The sequence below is a fragment of the Hippocampus bargibanti genome, linkage group LG05, assembly GCF_051943395.1.
Source record: "Hippocampus bargibanti isolate YZ-2025 linkage group LG05, ASM5194339v1, whole genome shotgun sequence".
Lineage (NCBI taxonomy): Eukaryota > Metazoa > Chordata > Actinopteri > Syngnathiformes > Syngnathidae > Hippocampus > Hippocampus bargibanti.
The window spans coordinates 12,270,981-12,292,512 of NC_142738.1; the positions used below are offsets into that span (position 1 = coordinate 12,270,981).

The 21,532-nt window shown below is 41.6% G+C and overlaps 1 protein-coding gene across 17 annotated transcripts in view; it reads left to right on the forward strand.

Annotated features, from left to right (window-relative positions):
- Positions 1 to 21,532, forward strand: part of LOC148897964 (pleckstrin homology domain-containing family A member 5-like) — an 89,359-nt gene that overhangs the window by 39,473 nt on the left and 28,354 nt on the right. For 10 of the 17 annotated variants that reach the window (XM_088996608.1, XM_088996606.1, XM_088996609.1 and 7 more), the window contains exons 4-5: positions 17,203 to 17,286; positions 19,170 to 19,208. In XM_088996608.1, coding sequence (XP_088852734.1) covers positions 17,203 to 17,286; positions 19,170 to 19,208 — 123 coding nt within the window. Of the gene's footprint in view, positions 1 to 8,902; positions 9,182 to 17,202; positions 17,287 to 19,169; positions 19,209 to 21,532 lie in introns of those variants that run through there. The other 7 variants (XM_088996607.1, XM_088996615.1, XM_088996616.1 and 4 more) reach the window with 2 other exon arrangements.

A 21,532-nucleotide genomic window follows, 5' to 3' on the forward strand; every position in this document is an offset into this window, starting at 1 on the left:
CTCTGATGGGACTACAGTGCCTTTTGTTTAACAATGTGACTCCATATTTACTATGCTTCCAGCTGGTTTTTCTCCTCTTGTATCATGCCTCGGTGTGATACAAATCTTCAATACTGGCCATTGAATTTCAATGAGTCATTAACACAGGTTTTCAACAGGGCGTGTAATTATTGTCAGCGGGATGTTGAGTTAGCCCAAATGCCCGAACGGTCGGGATATTGCTCGACTTTGATTCTCCCATTGAGTTTTTATGGTGACTATGTATTTGGCAACTTTTTAGGCCGCCAGCTGTTGGAACTAGAACCATTCACATTTCTGGAAAAGGGTAACGTTATTCTGATGGAATAGGAAATATTCGAAACATTTTTGTGCTCCCATGAGTTGAGTATTTTCTGGTGTATAAGGCCTTGAAAAAGCTTTGATATTCTTCATAAGATAACCCTGCGCTTTATACGCAGGTGCGCCTTATATGTGAAGTAATATTGAGCCGCAACAGGTCTCGCAACTACTGTCAACAGCCACCGACTCCATTTCCACCTGTAGAAGAAGTACACTGTAGTTCGTAACCCCAGCCTCCACTGTAGAGCCTTATAATGTGTTGTGCCTTATATTTGGAAAACATATCTATATTTATATATGGCACATTTTTTTCATTCACTGGAGGGGCGCCTTATGCTGGGTCCGAGAGGACAGTAATTTCATCTGTGCTGTATGTCATGCATATTAGCATATTTGACAATAAAGCTGACTTTGACTTTATAGTCCGGTGCACCTTATAAATGGAAAATGTTTGAAAACAACATTCCTTGGGGATGCACCTTATACTCCGGTGCGCATTATACTTTGGAAATTACTGTGAATTAAATAATTGATTACCAGAAATGTGGCCAACATTAAATGCACTCCTGTTGATTAGCAGAGACACTGTCACTTCATCCACAAATGGTTTGTGTTCAAAATAGCAAAGTTGAATGTAATGTCTTCAGTTTTTTTTCTTTGTTTTTTTCCCCAGTGATTTTAAGCTTTTCTTTCGTCCCCTGACTGGATGTGACAGATGACACTACAACCCTATAATTACAGGAGCAATTTTTCCCCCCACATCAACCCACCCAAAGAGTGGACACACTAGTCCATTTTATCTCTGGCTTTCTGTAGACAAGCTAATAACGGGACAATTGTAACTTTCTGTATCCTTTAGCCATCACTCAGTAGGACCGGATTCAACGCAGTAGCATTGGCTGGATGCTAATTAGGATTGATTCATGCTGTCCGTTTCATGATGATACTTTTGCATCCGCAATGTCTGCAGCTGTTCTTTACCACCAGCAGGTATAACAACCTGCTCCCTCCTCGTAAAGAAGAGCACATGGGTGTGTGGGTAGATGAGGCGTCCGGAGCAAGCGAGGAGGTAGAAAGGGTCCGCTGAGAGTAGATAAACATGAGAACACTTAGGCAGTGCATTTTTATGACTATGTGTGGGTAGTTAATGAGTCTGAAAGCTTCTCCGGTGCATCTGTCACTGATAACCGAATGAAGCCTCTCTTGTAGCTGAAACTGAACCATTGCTCATTGATAATTACCTCAGAGAAGAGGAGCTTTGTTCCTCTTCTGCCGTATATCCAGTCTACTTTTTTGCATGATTGTTGGAAGTGTTGTATATTGTCCCATGATAACTACATCCGCTATCAGACAAGTTTGACATTATAAAATATGAGATTCTATGTGTACGTGTGTGTGGACTGTTTAAATGAGGGACACACGGCGCCAAAGCGTTGCTGCTGTTATCGGAAAGGGGCTTTGGCCTTGCTAAGGGGAAGCTTCTCCCGTCACTCCAACATCATTCCTTGGAATCTTCTGTGAGGATTTTCAACAGACTCGATTTCCCAATCTGTCTTTGATTAGAGGGAAATCCAGCTCTTAGCAGTTATCTCTTTGTTATCAGAAGCAGATTCCACATACCCCCTTTCTGACGCTGATGTTTCAGACAAGTGGGTTGAACCTTATCAAGCCATTTAGTGCGCACACACACATAGAAAATGGTGATGGCTGTGAAAAGATTGATTTATGTTTCTGTCACTTTTTGTCAAACAATAGTCATGTTTTTTTTTGTTTATCTTTCACTGTCAATCAGCCGGGCGGCCTGGGAGTTGCCGGCTTCACAGTGCAGTGGTCGCTAGGTCGTGTCCCGCTCCGGCCTCCCTGTGTGGAGTTTGCATGTTCTCCCTGGGTCCGCGTGGGTTTTCTCCGGGTCCTCCGGTTTCCTCCCACATTCCAAAAACATGCATGGCAGGCAGATTGAACACGCCAAATTGTCCATAGGTGTGAGTGTGAGCGTGACTGCTGTTTGTCTTTGTGTGCCCTGCGATTGGCTGGCAAGCAACTCAGGGTGTCCCTCGCCTCATGCCCGCAGACAGCTGGGATAGGCTCCGGCACCCTCTGCGAACCTACTGAGGAATAAGCAGTACGGAAAATGGATGGATGGATGGATGTCAATCAGCTGCCTTGGTTCTGAAAACAAAATAAAAAAAAACACTTGCAGTTATCCACTGAATTTATGGTACACATTTTAAATGTATTTTTATCATCATTGTCCCCTCCCAAAACTGATTTGTTGTAAGCTACTAACGGTACACAGTCCGTACAAAACTGTGCCTTTCCTTCGGTCAACTCGTCTTATTGTCACAGTCACGGATTCAAGATATATAAAATGAAATACTGGATAGCATCCATTGTTGTTCTCGTTAAACATGTGTTCCCCTCATTTGTTTATTATATTTCATTGTAGCTGGTGTAACATTACACCATTTATGTAACTGATGCAGCGAACCCAACTACACGCCCTGTGGTCAAAACACAAACCTGATCATTCCGTATGCGCCTATTTCTAGAAATCGGAACTTTTTTTTAATCCTGAAGTATGATGCCGATATGTTGCTATTGTCCCTCTTTACACACTTTTCCCCCCGATTTGAGCAAGGTGGGGTCTTGGAGATGAATCACTTTGCACTGATACCATCAACTAGTGTGACTATCGTGAAGCCTAATGGCGTGTAGCCACAAAATACAGCAGTAGGTAAGTTTAAGTTGAAGATAAGAAAGACAGAGTTTTTTACTAGCAACATCTTTCTGAAAATATTTGTGTAGCGGTATTGACACTGACGACTCAAGTAGCGCCATTTGGAATGGTGTATCCAGATTCTTTCCAGTGTCTAAATCAGCTTTTGATGTCTTTCTCATGCTAGATACAAACTCTTATAGACCACAAAACAGTGACGTGCAGTCAGTGGAGGCAGGTGAGGCAGTGCCTCACCTGTCATCATGGAAAGCTGTCATGGAAATATCAAATGAAAAAATAAATTAAACAGTTAGATGTATTTAGTGATTTGTACTTTAAAGTTCTTGTCCATTTAACTTCACCGTTTTAGGATTTTTTTCAAAATCGCTGAATTTACCGTTCAAATACTAAGTAGAGACGAGCGGTGACGTCATTGATGACGTCAGTGCCTCACCAGCCATGAACCTCACCGCACGTCACTGCCACAAAATGTAGACATTGCCTGTCAAAACTAGCTAACAATGTTATATAATATATTTGTTCATATTCAACGCTATGCTTCTCGTGGATTTCAATGACATTGACAAGTCTCGGGTAAACACCCTGCTTCGTGTTTTATAGCCAGGCTATAAATTCAATAACTACCGTATTTTCCGGTAGATCAGGTGCACTGGAGTGTAAGAGGCACCCCCAACAAATGGTGTATTTTCAAACTTTTTCCATCTATAGGGCGCACTGAACGGATGACAAGGCACATCTTCAATGAAAGAAAATAGATTTTCCAAATACAGTGAGACCTCATCTTACGAACTTAATTGGTTCCCAGACAGAGTGTGTAAGCCAAAAAGTGTGTATCACAAACAAAAAAAAAAATTCCCATAGGAAACCATTAAAATGGGAATAATCTGTTCCTGGGTTTCCATGAAATATACTCTTCAACTAAATAAGCCTTAAAACTACACACAACATACCTTATTCTATGTATAATACATGTGCTATTGTATTGTAATGAAAGAAATACAGTGCATTGTATCATAAAGTCACTCTATTTACATTTGTGATGGTCATTGATGGCTTGATGGAATGGCGTTGGAGGTCGAAGGTCAAATGGAATTGCTGTTTGGAAAGAGAGGCACGTTACATGAGGACTGTAATTAAAGAAATAAACTGTGCTGTAAAATAAAGTTTTATTTACCTTTTTGATGGTTGTTGATGGCTTATGGAAGGAAAGTCACCTTCCATAAGGACTGTTGGTAACTTAACCTCTGGTGCTGTTCGGTCGTGTGCTTCCGCCGAAGATCACTCCGCCAGCCGTGGTGGGTGTGTATTATGAAAATAGTGCTTATTATAAGGTTTAATTTTCATAAATTTGACGTTTGTAAGACGAAAAGTTTGTAAGATAAGGTGTTTGTAAGTTGAGGTCTCACTGTATAGCTATATGCGGTGGAATCTTTGTAATAAATACTGTACTGCACTGTATAATAAAGTCACTTTATTTACATTTCTGATGGTCAATGATGGCTCTTAATTGACACCTGTTGCTTTCTGACTTCTTACGACTTTCTTAGGTCTTACGAAACTGAGGCATCACATTATCATTCATCATGAACTCCTGAATGGCCTGCTTCTGCAAATCAAATTCTCTGTGTTGATGACCTCATTATGGTCAGCAACAAGCTCCTCGATGTCATCTGCATCCACGTCGAGTCCCGTAGGTGCTGGCAGAGATTTTATTACAACAAAAGGCGTGAGTCCGAAGATTGCACGGACGCGGAATAAAACGCGACAAAAGAAGGTGGGCGGGGCGAATAAAATGGCACACTCGCGATCGGAAACCGGAAAGCAACAAACTTACGTGATCGCGTCTAACAATCACCTCGTGCAAAGCAAACTGTTGGACTTGCCAGCACAAGAAACAGCGAGGCACTTTCGTCGTAATCATGTCACTGGTGAGATGACAGCGACTCGTTCAAATGAAATGAAATTGAAGTGCCGCGAACGGCGGCCCCGTTCTCAGCTGTCAACTCGCACGTTACAATTTCGGTGTCATTAGTCACGTGAAAGCGTGACTAATGACACCCTCTTCCGGTGTGTGTGAAAACACTAGCTCTGATTGGCTTACCATGACACATGACTCTACCCTTTAGCCCATCACAATCACTTCTATTGCATCTTGCCAGGGGCTGCGTTCAAGTGTAGCAACACAGAAATGTTGGCAAGTGTTTGTCCCTGCTCATTCAGTTAGACAATGCTTTCCTTGAGTCATAAGAAGTTGTGCGCTATTCTCGAACCTGAACGCACCCCAAGGCTTGGATGACAAATAAACAGAGCAGAATAGACGAGTACGGCTGGTAGTTTCTTCAACGTATTCATAGTAACGCACCACATTTGACTGTCGGTATACGCAATGCCGACCGAAAAATAAGTGGGTATAAAGAGTTTGATGATTCTCTTTATTTGTAAGTAGGTTCGTTGTCAGATCTCCCAGGCAGGTGATGCGCAGAGCTTGATTGCGGCGTGGAGTCGAGCAAGTCGTGCTGTGAGACTCCGTGCGATGCTGAGCAGGTCTCTGCGAGCTGTGTCTCTTTGAGGCTGTGAGTCCGAGATGAGTCTGAGATGATTCTGCCCCGTGGTTCGCCCAATCTCTCTGTCCCGCGACAGCTCCTTTTATACCATTTTCAAGCGTGTGCTATGCGTCAGGGTGAGACGCACATCAAGGACATCAAGGAATTGAAAGACATGAAAGGGTTGAAAGGCGCACTTCAAAATCCTACACACGTGTGACGCCACAGGTATACGCCGTATACTCCTTCTTCTCCTCGGCTGAACAAGAACCTGTGGTGTTTTTTTTCGGTCCCATAATAATAAAATTGTCTGCAAAAAGGTCATCGGAGGCGATTAACGTGTGAATTCAGAGAGAGGGGGTGTGGAAAGCTGGGCCGGCTCGAGCGCTTTTCGATCCGAAGATCACTCAGCCAGCCGTGGTGGTTGTGTATCGTGAAAAGTAGTGCGTGTTTCAAGGTTTAATTTTCATAAATTTGACGTTCGAAAGACGAAAAGTTCGTAAGATAAGGTGTTCGTAAGATGAGGTCTCACTGTATTATATAGTATAAAGGTTTTCCAGATATAAGGCACACTATATTATAAGGTGCTACAGTAGATGCTGCAATTACACACAACTTCTTCTACAGAGGGAAATGGAGTGGGTGGCTGCTGACAGTAGTTGCGAGACCTGTTGCGGCTCAATATTACTTCACATATAGTATAAGGCGCACCTGCGTATAAGGCGCACCTGCATATAAGGCGCACCTGCGTATAAGGCGCACCTGCGTGTAAGGTGCATGTCAAGAAAATCAAGACTTTTGGGTGCACCTTATACACCAGAAAATATGGTACGTACATGTTTTTTGTACTCTGGTGTTTGTGCATTCATTCTCAGGGATCAGGTAGCGACCAGTCACTGTTCACCTGAGTTTAGTCGTGACGTTTGCAAGCTGAGCAAACTCCTCTCTACTTCATGCCAAAATAATGTTAATGTGAACCGTGTCTGATTTCAATCGTTTACTTCCGAAATAATTGATCAATTGTTCTCAAACCATTGTATTCCCACCCTCTACCAACTCTTAATCAAGATTCATAAATATTTCACATTTAGAGAATAAATGGACTAGGAGATAATGATGGTCATCTTTTTACTCATAGTTCCCTGGGTAAGATTTTATAACAACACAAAGGGCTTTTTTTAAAAAAATGGTAGACTGTTTGTTAATTTGAGCAATGATAGCAAACAAGCATTTTACTGTCCTTAATCGAAAATCCTCTCCCAAGGCAAGACAAGTACTTCAACAGATGGCTGAACAGCTTGCTTTGACTTTCCCCTGCGATACCTTTTTCCTGTGTGCGGTGGAACACAAGGTCCCATGCTACGGATGCTTCTTTGACGAATCCTGTCACTGAACATCATAGCATAAATCCTCCAGATTAGGTGTCCATGCTGTGTCCCAAATGGTAGCTCAATCCCACATCTCCTATTTCTCCTCGGGGAAGAAACGAAAGCTGTCGGGCTGACTTTGTAATGGATATCTGGTGCATTATTGATGTCTTGAAGCTGGTCGAGGAGGCTCACGTGTTGCTGATGGTGTTCATGGCATTGCGCGTAAATGAGTCTTTTGCCGTTTGTGTTGAAAGGGTAAAAGCAGGTCAGCGGCGGGGAAAAGTGGCCTCGAAGAGTGCCTTTACTGGCTTTGTACTGCATTGATAATAGCAGGTTGATTCGTGGAGGAGCTTCTTTGGCGACAGGGCAGGGGAAGATGTTCTTGTCTGAGCTTTCATCTCTTCAATGGCTGCAGGCTTCTTCTCTAAACTTATTGAACATGTATTTCCATTTCCCGTTTGCCTGTTAATGCCTCGCCAGTATTTATAAAGGAGATTTTAAGGCACTACATATGGTCCGCTTACATAATTTAATGAGATGTGATATAAGGGAGAAAAGATCAACACACTGCAGTAAATAAAGAAATAAAATAGAACTAACCATATGTTAAAGCATTTTAATTTTGCTCCTCTCTCTCATATTCCAGAAGATGATGTAGCTATACAATTCTTTGAACAGTGTGCAAAGCTTTCACAACCATTTGATCAGAGGGGAGTCAAATAGTTTTGAGATGCGCATGAACAGTGCAGTGCCACCGCATTTGTTTTCTCAACAAGCCACCTTTGTCAAGGCTTGCTAAAGAATGAGCCAGCAGACGTGCTGCAACAATTTTGATACAGTACTTAACGTCTGAAATAACACACGCTGCTGGGGAAAGAAAGTCTTGCTTGGTTTATGTATACCGTGACAGTGTAATTGCAGTAAGGAACCCTTTTCATAGATACATACAGACCGTTGTACTTTTTTAATTTGGTAGGTGGCCACGTTGACGCTGAATTTAAATTGTTTATAATTGCGAACAGTTCTGTGTGAGATATGTTATAAAAACACAAACAGTGGCATTTGTTGGATTGCTTTGGGTACACATGAAAAGGTTCAACACGCCAGCAGTCACATTAATTGAATAATTCACATTTGGAAAATGCATTTTCAGTTGAGGCAAAAAAATGTGACGTTCTGCCAAGTGCATGTCACAAGCCCTACTACAATGTCTTTTAGTAATACACTGTATTGTGTACACACCACTGTATTTGTTGATGGATGTGTGTGATTACCTCTTAGGGTAGTTTAAACTTCTTGTTCCTTACTTATCCTGTTCAGTGTGCAATATCTAAAAATCCCATATTGCTGGCCCATATTTTGATGATCATGTTCAGAATTAATAGTTATTAAATAAAACTCAATGAAAAACTAAGGCAAGTTTTCATGACTTTGACACGTGGCATTGACCATTGTAATCCATTATACACTTAGGTGTCCAACATTGATGGTCTTGACTATGAACAATTCTGAATGTCCTAACAAATATTATAACTCCGGGTATGTGGTTGAAGGATGACACGTTTCCTAATGCTCTTCAATCACTTTATTGCCACAAGCGGGTAACACAATACTACATCACTACAATCATAGTAAATACTATATCAGTCCAATGCGTTTAAACTGTCATTTTTTTAACGTTTGAGGAATCTAACGCTTATATTACACATATCTACAAAAACAAAACGACAGTACTATAACTTCATGCTGTGAATGCGTTTCCTATCGAGCTTCATGCTAGGTTACCGTGAAATGATATTGCACCTTGCTACACTTCCGGCCTTGTGACGTCACAGCTCCTCAGGTTTCACTACAGTATCGTGTTCTCGCGTGGGCGCCCTCGTGCATACGTGTGCGTGTGTGTGTGTGTGTGTGTGTGTGTGTGTGTGTGTGTGTGTGTGTGTGTGTGTGTGTGTGTGTGTGCGCGCGCGCGCATGTGCCTATACTCCCGTCTCGCGCTCCTCGTCAGTCTGCTCGAGGGTGACGTCGGGATAGGACATCTGCGAGGCGCCCAAACACCACCGCGTCTCATTCGGAGCAACTGCCGATTTTTTTCCGTGTTTTTTTTCGTCCACTGGATAAGAGAGCTGCACCTTTGTCTACTTTTTAAAATCTTCTTTTAACCTGTGCAGATGTTACGGGGCTCATGTACTGTAAGTAAACCAAATAAACCAACCTAAAACAATCACATTGAAAACTCGAAGCAGTTTGTGATAAGAATTGTGTTGTAAATGTGATGGCTTATTGTATGTGCAGGCAGTTTGCTCAAGACGCTCGTACCAGTTAGTCTTTTGTAGAGGTTAACGACAGTGCTTCCAAAGAAGTCAGATGGGGTCGCCTGCGGCTCATAGGATAGGCTCTCTTGGTGAAGTTTCAACGGTCTTCCCCTAAAATTTGAGCTTGCCATGCTCATAATGTGCTACTGAACATCATTGTTTTGATTTTGTTTGTTTGTTTGTTTAACTCCAAGCAGTCAGAGTTAGTTTACACACCGGAGACTTGCAAGTGATTGTTATTTCTGGTTGTTTTATCTTTTGGATCTTTGGTCTGTTAATTTGTTATATAGTAGGATTAAACCACTTTCTCTTGCTACACAATACAATCCGCATCAACACAGTATCACCATTATCAAGTGTTGTGAGACACTCCACAGTGTTTGCTTTTTTTTTGGTGGGGATAGTGTTTGCAGTTTTGCATGATTTTATTTGAACTGTAACAGTGTTTACTTAATTAATATTATCAGCTTCTTTTGCCCAAGATGATCCCCATACAGTATATAAATATGTGTCCAAGCTGTGTAATGTGACAACACTCCACATTTTGTCTGTGGAGCCAATGTGCATGTGGAAATAGATGTCTGTTATGTCCCTGAAGATGCCCTTCGCATTTCTTGTTCTGCATGCATTGATCCAAATCTATTTAAAAAGGAAAATGGTCAACAAAGTAAGTAAAAAAAGATGTTTGAGTTCAGTCTACTGTCAACGTTTGGAAACATTGATGGCGGTGGTCTGTGTGGAGCTTGGGGGCGGGGCACTTTGTCATTGAAGGCTGGGCCATGATATCGCCAATGTGTCCATTGAGGAAATTGAGCTGTTTAGAAGGAGAAATCAAATGAAAAAAAAAACTGCTGTGCCCTCATTAACGAGTGGATTAGCAGCCATGCAGATGTACAGGCGGGTTGCACTGCTAATTGCTTGGCCAGCTTTCCGGACCCAACACATCAATCGCAGCGGGGGGACGTCTGATTTGATTTTAGGCTTTGAGTCAGGAGAGAATAAACAGCGACAGCTCAATTTCATCCAATCATATCTTTGTCAAGCAGAAGTCCCTCTATGACCCTATTTACCTTACTGCTCCAGACAACTTTTAGTTGGAAGCAAGAATGTTGTTTTCTTTTCTTGTCGCCCATGTAATAATAATGCACTTCAAAATGACATTGTCTATCCATCCAAGCCTCACTCTTCATCTATTTCCTTGTGGAGGTTACATTGATTAGATAGTTCAGAAATATATTTAGGGTATCACACTACTGTACATACTGGTAGCTTATTTTGTTTATGCCCCAATACAACACCGTTTTGACAAAGGTTTACTGCACAAATAAAAGTCCTTAATTTGTTGCACTGCTGTTTAATGTGTGTTGTAATCCCCATGAAGCCAAATTAAAAAAAAAATCAATTTTCTTTCAGATACATTTTCTTTCAGAAGGCGACTTGTCGCCATGGTGCTCAAATTGCCTGTTCAGCTGTGTCACTTTGACATCGTTTTAACACAGTCACTACTGCCCCAGGAGAGTGGCTAATTGAATTATTTGGACATAAAATTATGTGATTTGTAGCCTGAACGAACAGCTGTTTTCTATAGTAAAGTGGAAAGGTTAAAGTCACAGTTTATATAGCTGGTGGTAACATGCTGTAGGGTTTTCCCATATTTTCTAGATACTCAGAAATATCAACTGTACGTGGCGTTGGAGTTTCAAGGCAGTATTTTAATTGTCCGCTCCCGATGTGCTCCAGAGCTGTTTTGTGTTTTTGGCCTTTTCTTCTGTTGCCCTCATCCAAACCGCCTATTCTGCTTATTCAGCCCCACTTTTGTGAGGGGGGCTATTCATACCTCTTGTCAATGTCCATGTGGTATTGAGGGGTTCCTCTGCGGTTAAACTCTTTTCATTGGTAGTTGAGAGCAGTCATCCGATGGTGTGGCACTATCTTATCTCCCCTCACACTTAATCGGGTTAGATTTATGGTGTTTTACAACAACATGTTTTACCATTGAAAGACCATGAAGCAGCTGAGATTTTCCACCTGTCAATGACTGTGTACTCGTCGTCGGCTATATGATGAAGCCTCTCAATTTGAATGCTCAGAACGTTATTTCCGGCAATCTATCGTTCACACTGGTGCCATGCATAATATCACGAGATGTCAAAATGTCTTAAAACTAATATAAACTATTCAGTTTTATAGTTAACACTTATGATAACATAGCGCCATCATTTCGCTTCACACAAGCCGTGTGATTACTGCGAAGGCGATAAATGCCTTCCACCCGACATGAAGCTAACTGTGGCTTCTTCTAATAGGAAAAAATAGGCACCTTGTGAGGAACCTGGCTTGTCTATCGTGTGGACTTAATTTAATAAGGTTATAAAATGTGACCAGCGCGTTGCCAGTAAATGTGATCCTACCGGGCACTGTGAAAACTGGTAATAAAAGCAACCAGTCCACATAGTTGCAGTGCTGAGAGGATGTCCTAACCGAAGCAGGCAGGATACCCTGACTTGCACCGAAAAGCAACAGGTCTCATGTTACAATGACTCACTTATTCAACGAAACTATAAAACTTCAAATAAGATCAGGTGATCAGTTAAAAGCATCCAAGTGGTGGCTGATCACATTTTTCCATTTTATTTGGATTTATTGGATTTGCCTTGATTAGTCTCACAGTGGAGAAATTTACATTTCATAGCAGCCAAGTCATGAAAGGAATGAAAGTAGAAAAACAAAATACATGAGCTGCTGGAAAGGCAGCCACTCTTGCGGCGCCGTCTTAAAGTCAAAAGAAAAAAAAAAAAATAAAAAAATAATATGACAGCACAAAGATAATATTACAACACAAAGACACAGAGAGTCATTCATTTTTAAGCACTTTCTGTACCCCCTTTGCTACATGAACCAGTTCTAGATGAAAGAGGAGAGGATCAAAGCGTCTTTCCACCAGTGGATCAGGGACATCATGGTGGAATGTGTACGTCGACTACAAGCTATCTCAAGCATTTGAAATTCCCCCTCATTGCTTAGAAGGCATTTAAAGCAACAATTACACTTTTGGCTAGATTTTCAATTCAAATAATTCCACAAAGTAGCTGCCAGGAGGGCCCCCCGCACTCAGTTTAAAAACAAAACAAAACAAAAAAACACACGATAGGCAGTTCAAGCACCTCCAAGTGTGGTGCGTGTTTAGTTGTTAGTGTTTGATATAGGGAGAAAATTTACGGATCAAAGACCCAACCAGAACAATAAAACCAAATCCTTTGAGGTGCTGACCCCTAGACCTCAAGATCCCGATTACTGCTGTTCAATGCTCATTATTATGGACAAAGCAGTCCGGAACCCAGGAGGCTGTCCCGCCCTCTCCTCTGTGAAGCAATCAGCTTGTCATGCTTGGCCAAGTTCTCGACCTTTTTTTTACGTCAGATGCCGAGAGGTGTACTTCTGCCAGCTCCGTAGCCAACTTCTTCCTCTTAAAAACAACAATGAATCATAAAAAGTGAAGACCATTTTGTGTTTTTGCTCTTCGTAAAGCGCAAAAATGATACCATATGTTGCCTTTCGTGGACACCCGCAGGAAGTAACTTCCCAACCTAATGCTGACTGTGGAGACCACAGACCACATCCCTCATCACATGTGCGATCATTTTAAATGACATTGCTAAGTTTAGTCAAAAAATGTGATTTGGAAAAGAACAATATTTAACATAAGAATAATCTACTTTCAGGCATGTATTTTAGTATCCTCTGTCATTTTTTTGTTATTGTACATTTTGTCATTTGTGGTCTAATATTAGGAATGTGCCCCTCAGCCACTTGTGTACATACTATCAACTTACATGTTTGCATGATTACTGTTTGTCATACTGGTCAATGCTAGGCGAAAGACACATATAAACTATTTGGGATTTTATGTCTTAAATCTAAGCTTTACAATATTTGCCACTGTGACTTAGCACCCGTCCTTGTTTGGAATGTTGTGGACCTCCTCAAATAGCTTCGTTCTATGTGAATATTGACTTTGTTCTGCTACACGGCAGGAATGGAAATGGAACTTTATTGATAAAATGACATGGTGGTTACAACTCGTGGGCAAGGCTCATCCGAAGTTGAAAACTAACAGAAAAAGAGGTGTTTTCAAAAGACGATCTTTCCAACATGTTTTTCTTTACATTTGCCCCTAAAGGTAAGAAGCTGGGGGTGAGTTACGCTCATTGTTGTTGGGATGCTACGGTACTCACACTGAGGGAGTGTGACGAAACATAACAGATAGACTTAAAATGTTCCACTGTTCTCCCAAGTGCATAATCCAGGAATGAGAAACCCGCAGACTTGGCAAACTCATTTACACCAAGGTCATTGCAATTTTCGGCCAATACCGCAACGCCATATCAAGTTCAAGTATTTGTCGTAACTATAGAGACAGAGCAATGTGGTCACACAGTTCAAGCCTGGAACGGAGGAAGAAAATGTTCTTTGTCGACTTGCTCTTGATCCATTTTGTACTGCTTTTCAGATAGAGTGCATATTAATGTTTTTGTCGTGGGCTAAACAATGGACAATTGGTTCTCTCATGTCAGTTGTGGCCCTTTGCTCAAAAGCAAAAGTCCCGATAAACCATTCACTCATTCACTACCAGACGTGCAATAATGTCTCCACTTTAGTGCCACAGTTTGTGTCATTGTCACTCGAATTCCAGGACCCACAGGATACTGAGTTTTAGGACTACATAAGCATTCAATGCAGCGTCAGAAACCTTCGACTCTCTTCTTTCATCAGAAAAAAAGAGTTAATTCGTAAATGATATGGGTCTGGAGTTATATGAGCTTGAAATGAGGCCGGCTGTCGAAAATACAATGCGATACTTACATATTGGTTTATATGGCGCTTTAACAACAGCTGAAGCAGGAACAAAGAGTTAACATGGAAAAAAGGGAAATTATGACCATTGTGGAAGGGAAAACATTGCCAGAGACACATTCAGGAATGGCGCTTTGTCATATTTTCAATTCCTCAATAAATTTGTGAATGGCAGTGAATGAGTTAAAAAAAGTTTAATGGAGCTGCAAATGCCCAATTTGAAGTGGGCAAAATACATTTTGACGGAAATGAACTGGACTCATCGCCATATTCTGATGCACCAATTCTTACTAAATGTTTAAAAGTGTTGCATTTGGGTTAGTCAATTTGAATCTTGATTTTGTGCTTCTCAAACTATCAATATATTATTTCCATTGCCAGTTAACCTATGAGCCGTACGGTACGTATAAAAGGGTACGAGTGAAAAAAAAAAAAATGTGTTATTTGTCAGTCCCCAGACTGCACATGGAGTTCCGCAGCCAACAGTGCCTTCTGTAATTATGGACCAGAACTGTGGAGACTATTACTCTCCACGCTAAACTGAAACCAAACCCTCTATTTCACTCTTGGTATTTGCTCTTTTCAGCACACGAGAAGCATGTGTTTAAATACTGTGTTATTTTTGGGCTGCAGCTTGACTCCCTTCTGTTGATGGTGAAGCATGACTGAGTTGAAATGTAAAAGCACATGGAGGAGGCCACAGGCTCATAGACGGTTGTTGACATTGCTTCGCTTCACTTATGCGGTGTGAATTCTTGTTTAATTACTCCGGCATCCACTCACTTCGGGCTTGACTTTATATTGACAACCTTCTTAAGTTACTGAACTACCACATATGAAATTGACACTTAAAGGACAACCGACACCACTTTTTTGTTTCCTAACTGACATCAGAAAAAACGTTTTATAGCACCTAAAATACCCAAAACACGCAGGATGATATTTTTAGTCAAATGCAAAACACCAATAAACATGACTTAAAGTGTCTAAAAACTACTTCAAATTGAACCCGGAAGTGGCCAGTTTCAGAAGGTCCCGCCCCCTTGTTTGTGGTGTCACGCCAAGACGTCATGCCTTGCTTGAGAATCAAAACAATGGCTTCAGATTCGGAGAAGATGGTTTCTTGTTACTCATCCAGTGATGAATATGATTCAAATAGTTCTGAAGAGGAAAGCATACATGTTTGCAATCGATTAAAGAAGTTATTCAGTGTCATATTGAGGCATCTGGAGAGAAATATAGCACCCAAAAAATGCAGAAGATGGCGACAAAGCTCTGTTGAAATGGGCTGATTTGTCTCCTGGGAATTTTTGTCAGCGAATATCAAATAGTTGTTCGGTGCAACACACAACGATTCACCATCGCGTTATTTATGTGTTTTCCTTCTAATTTCACCATCAACACGGATCAACACGAAGTTTTGAGACCAAACAAAGCACCGCAAAATGCATTGACGTGATGAAAGGACTGCTACAGTCTGTCCTTTCTCTGTCAGGGGTGTTCCTTCCGTGACGTGACGTCAGTACTCGTCACCAACTCAGAAACAAGACTTCCTGAATATTCAGCGCAAGTCTTAAAATGTAAAATATAGCTATACGTGGTGGAATCTTTTTAAAATACACTCAGTAGAAGTCATTTGAAGCTATTTTACAAATTATGGACACAACTTGTCCGGAGGCGTCGGTTGTCCTTTAATGCTACGGTATCTATGTGCTATGTTGAGCTGAGGCTCGGTATTAAGTCAGTTAGCACATGTCACAATTCCGAATTTGATGGTTAAATTCCTGATTTATGAGTGACATGGTGAAGCTCGTTGTTGACCATTCGCATTGCACACAGCCACTTTACAGGAAAAGCTGTGACCAACTCCTGAGAATGTGTGGCTGGTGTCCTGGCATTCTAATCTTGTTGTGATAGAAATAACTTTGCTGGTATTGTCACACTAGAGCAGGGGTCAGGAACCTTTTTGACTAAGAGAGTCATAAAAGTAAAATATTTTGAAATGTTTTTCAGTGAGAGCCACACGCACGCGCGCGCGCACATACTAACGCTCGCGTGCACGTGCGCACACACGCAATATCAGAATGTATTATTTAAAATAACTTTGTGATAGTACTCACCGTTAACATGAATGGTTTTCCGTTCCTCGTGTTTGGTAAAAATCCAGGAAAACGATCGGAATGAAATTCAATTTGCCGGTCCAGAGGCGAAGTTACTGCTAGCTAGCCTGCACACGGCTCATAAGCTTCCACACTTGCTATCTGCAATCTACTTCTCGCAGAAGTATGTCGATGCTAACGTTAACATGGGGCTTGTTAAAATGTCACTGACATTCGACTGTTTCATCGATGGTATTGTTTCATTGCAAATTAGAATCAGAACATTTTCTCTCCTCTAATGCTCCGGTGCGTTCAGGCTGAAGTGCACTAGTTGGGCTCATTTAAAGGGGCTTTTACCTGTTTCAACATGACGGCCACTATCATCCAATCAACATGGCGCTTTCGGCCATTCTAGGTCAGTGTCATCCAATCAAAATTGCGCTTTCCGCCAACTGCAGCCCCAACGGGAAATGAACGACGAAAAAAACGACAATATGTATTATAATATGTAATATTTATCGGCGAGCCATATGCAATCATCAAAAGAGCCATATATGGCTCGCGAACCATAGGTTCCCGACCCCTGCACTAGAGTATGGACGTGTCAAAACAAACAGGACGGCAAAACAGTTTGCCTCAATTTATAGTGACACTTGTGGCGATTTTAGTCATTGTCAAAGGAATTACACCATTTTACCCAATTCTACTGTTTCTAAATCATTCCACAATCCCCATGGTGATTTTTTTTTTTTCATATGATGAGCCATTAATATTGTATTAATAAATGCCCCGTTCTTCACAAGTAGTAAAAAAAGAGAGAACATAAATCATGTTTTTTTTATGCCCACTGTATAACTTTACAAGCCATAGAAAATATCCACACTACTGTCCAATATAGATGACACTTTCTCATCTTTTCTATTTCCTTTCCACTCTAATTCACAGCCATAATGAGCGAAAGGTGACCTGCAAGCATCCCGTCTTGGGCTCGGCCTCTCAAGACAACTGCATCTTTGTCATCAACGAACAGTAAGTCTTTTATTTTATTTTTTTTCTTTCCCCAGAATGTTAATAGGTTGTATTTCCAGCAACGTTTACATGCTGTCGAAAGTTCTGATCCCGTTCCACCCCCTACCTCTAATTGTAACTTTGCCCTCATCAATCAAAGGCTGATCTTCCCAGCGCTAAGTGCTTGTGCCAATTGTTTATCAGATAAGGGATGAAACTAAAATTGCCTTTGTATTGCGTATACATCACTCCATCGGAATGTGATCGTTCACTTGCAGTCCTTCTTGACCCTGGACAAGTTGGTGACCTTTGTCGAAATCACACAGTAAGTGTCCCTTAGAAATATTACGTTCGTGTGATTTGACTCATTCAGCAAAATGGCTGCTTCGTGCTGCTCTCTCACGGGATGAAATTGCATAGCCTGCTAGTCACGCTCACAAGTGATGAGACTTTTTGAATTGCTCGAAAATTGAAGTGATCTGATGAAAAATGTACTTGTCGGAATAAAGTGTTCCTGCATGTTGACATTTTTCTATTTCTTAATTAATGTGACAAACTATGATCAGTGTCTTCACATAATATACTTTTAAGATTTACTCATAACATTATTTATTGAGTAATTTGAGTACATTTCTTATTTCAGAAGTGTGTATTAAACTTGGAAGAAGTGTGTATTAAACACTAGGTCTCAGTGTTATAAATCTTCAGTGTAAGTCTGTAGTACTATATTTCAGGAATGTATTGGATATCACCCAATTTCCAAAGTCATTTAGTTCAGCAGAAATGGATTGAATGCTCGCTTGTGGGGCATCTTGTCAATACGAGACGTCACGCTGCACTCTCTCGACACATTTCTCCCCTCGCTGTGTTACTCTCACTTCTCTGCTGCTTTTGACATAAATAGGTACAACATGCTGGGGCAAAATGTCATCTCAATTGGAAACAAGGCCCCCTCTCACTCCTCAACATCAAGTACAAACTCTTCGAAAACACCCAACATGTAGCTTTTACGATGAGAAAAAAATAGAAAACATCCAGGATTTAGCCCTCTTTCTGGGAAAGCATAAAAAGAGAAATTATCCGCTCGAACAGTAAAAACAAGATCTTATCTACCACGAGGACAAAGAAGCCATTTAGGGAAATTGCTGTGACTGCATTCATTGTAATGCTTAGCAATAACCAGCGAACAAACAACATGAAAAATGCACACTGTACCCCCTCAGTTTCAAGACAGCATTCAAGAGTTGGACATATGAGAAATGATCAAAACAACTTAACACCAAATAAGACTCAAATAAGAGGCCTTCAGATACTATTTTATCAAGTAAAAAAGAGGCCCACTATCACAAGTGCTCTATCATTTGTTGTTCTCAATGTTTCTTCAAGGGTTCAGATCAGGGTGTTCTTCTGATTAACTTCTTTGTCACTGCGGTTGCTAATATGTCTTGTGTCAGCTCTTGGTGCGACGCCAATTTCTGTTCCTAATGTCGCTTCTGAGCGTTAAGACGGCTTTATGTCATCGACATCTTTCACTTCTTATTTACACTTCCTACTTTGCTGCTCATGCTGAGGTCTCCAACAGACTTGACCCACCGCAAATAAAGACGTTATCATCATTCTGTCTTCACTGTGCATGCTTCAACTTGTTTTTAGTCACGCACATGATCATGTGCATGCTTACAGCAAATATTTGGACAGCTCTCTCTCTCACTGTTATTTGGATATATCTTTTACTCATGATTAGTTTAATTGTTGCACTGTTTATGCACTTCATAACCCCCATGCTAGTGTTTGAGAATTTGAGGTTCCACTGGACACCTTGTTCATGACAAAATCACCATATTCCCAATATCCGATTTAAGGCACAGAGACTCAACACACTTTTCTTTCATCTTTTTTTGTAGTGTATATTGTGGAAAAATGTTTCATCCGGCGCGTAGCAGGTAAAATACCTTTGGCTGCTAGCATACCATGAACATGTGTGTTTATGTAAAGCACTTGAGCGTGTCTGTGTGATGATAATCCTTGTTGATGCACACTAACACTCATTGAATGATTTGAATGCCGCCTTGGCTGATAACCTGTTCTGCATTTACATTGCAAAGTCTGTTGTGTTCAACCACTAACTGTCTTCACTAACAGCTAACAGAATGTTGGGAGCTGAAAACTGTCCAAGGAGACCGGCAGTGTTAGCTTCTTGAGGGGACAAAATATGAATAAATAATAAAGCTGCTGCATAAATCTCTCTTATCACTACCATACAATCCACAGTGTCAACTGTGCACTGTATTTCCACGGTAAGACCAAATCCAGTCCTGCTATGACTGCAATGGTTGCTTGATAACATACCAGTTGGATTACGTTTTGTGGTTCTGTGCAGAAGAAACGTGTTGCTATAAGCTTAAATAGACCTTGTTGCTTAGTTGGACAGAACAAAGAGACAGTCATGGCTTGTTGAGCTCTCCAAATATCTGGAAATTGTGCTTCATCGCTTACTTCTACAGCGTGTTCCGATCCCAGGGTCTTTTGTTCTCCAAAAATAAAAAAAGTCTGGTCCAATCCCAAACAAAGGTCTTCGTTATTTCTTTAGAAACGCTGTGTGGTCATTTTAAAATGCACCCTCAGCCACTCTCCGCCCCCCCCCCCCCCCCCCCCCGACCAGCGCCCACACATCACTGTACGCAGGGCACCGAGGCTCATTGGCACTATTATCTTTCCTGACCCTAATGCACACAAGGGCACACACTGCACACTGATCCAGTGACCAATGATCTAATGTAACCGGCCTCGTGTCCATAAGTGATCGTTTTCTTTGTTAATGACAGGCCACACAGCAGCAGAACAGTTTAAAGCACACAGTTTCAATGGTACAATCTGGTTTTCATCATACTCTGATTTGGCTTTCTTTCTTTACAGTTGGATGCCTTTCAGAAAGCTTTAAAGTCCTAGTGCATCAAACACTGCTTGTTTCATTTATATTTGGACAAATGATTAGATGATTTTTTTGGGGCTGGTATAGGGGCGTTGCGGTTAGTTTTTGAATAAGATGCAAAGTCTGGTTTCCGCCCCCGCCACAGTACTGAATCGGCTCTCATAAAAATCACGAATGATCTTTTTATGGCAGCCGAGGCCGGTTCACTCTCCATCCTCATCCTTCTCGACCTGACCGCAGCCTTTGACACCATTTCCCACCCTATCCTGCTCGACAGACTTTCCACCCTCGGCATCACACATACCCCACTCCGCTGGTTTCATTCCTATCTCTCTGATCGCTCACAATTCATTCAAATCAACTCGTTCACCTCACGGTCCTCTCCTGTGTCCTCTGGTGTGCCTCAAGGGTCTGTCCTGGGGCCACTTCTCTTTATTATCTATCTACTTCCTCTTGGCAATATTTTCCGTAAGTTTGGCATTCACTTTCACTGCTTCGCGGATGACACCCAACTCTACCTCTCCAGCAAGCCTGACGCCTCTCTTCCACCTTCATCCCTCTCACTTTGCCTCTCAGAAATTAAATCCTGGCTTTCCCATAACTTTCTCAAGCTTAACAGTGAAAAAAACGAACTTCTTCTTGTCGGTACCAAATCCACCCTCCACAAAACTAACAGTTTCTCTCTCACCATTGACAGTTCAACCGTGTCCCCCTCCCCTCAGGTCAAGAGCCTGGGTGTCATCCTCGATAGCTCATTATCTTTTCAGTCCCATATAAATAACATAACTCGGTCTGCTTATTTCCACCTCCGTAATATTAACCGTCTCCGTCCCTCGCTCACCCCTCACACCACTGCTATCCTTATCCACAGTCTTTTCACCTCCCGCATCGATTATTGCAACGCACTTCTCTTCGGTATCAACCAGAAATTTCTCCATAAACTCCAACTCGTCCAAAATTCTTCAGCCCGGATCATCACTAGTACCCCCTCCTTTCACCACATCACCCCTGTCCTCCAGCAACTCCACTGGCTACCTGTTAAACATCGTATCGAATTCAAAATACTTCTGTTTACATTCAAAGTCATCCATAACCTTGCCCCTCCATATCTTTCTGACCTGCTTCAAATCTCCGTTCCCTCTCGGTCCCTCAGATCTTCATCCTCCCTTCACCTCTATGTGCCCTCTGCCCATCTCACCACGATGGGTTGCAGAGCTTTCAGCCGCTCTGCTCCCAAACTCTGGAATTCTCTTCCCCCCAACATCCGCAATATTGACTCCCTCCCTATTTTCAAGGCTCACCTCAAAACCCACCTGTTTAAAATTGCTTTCAATG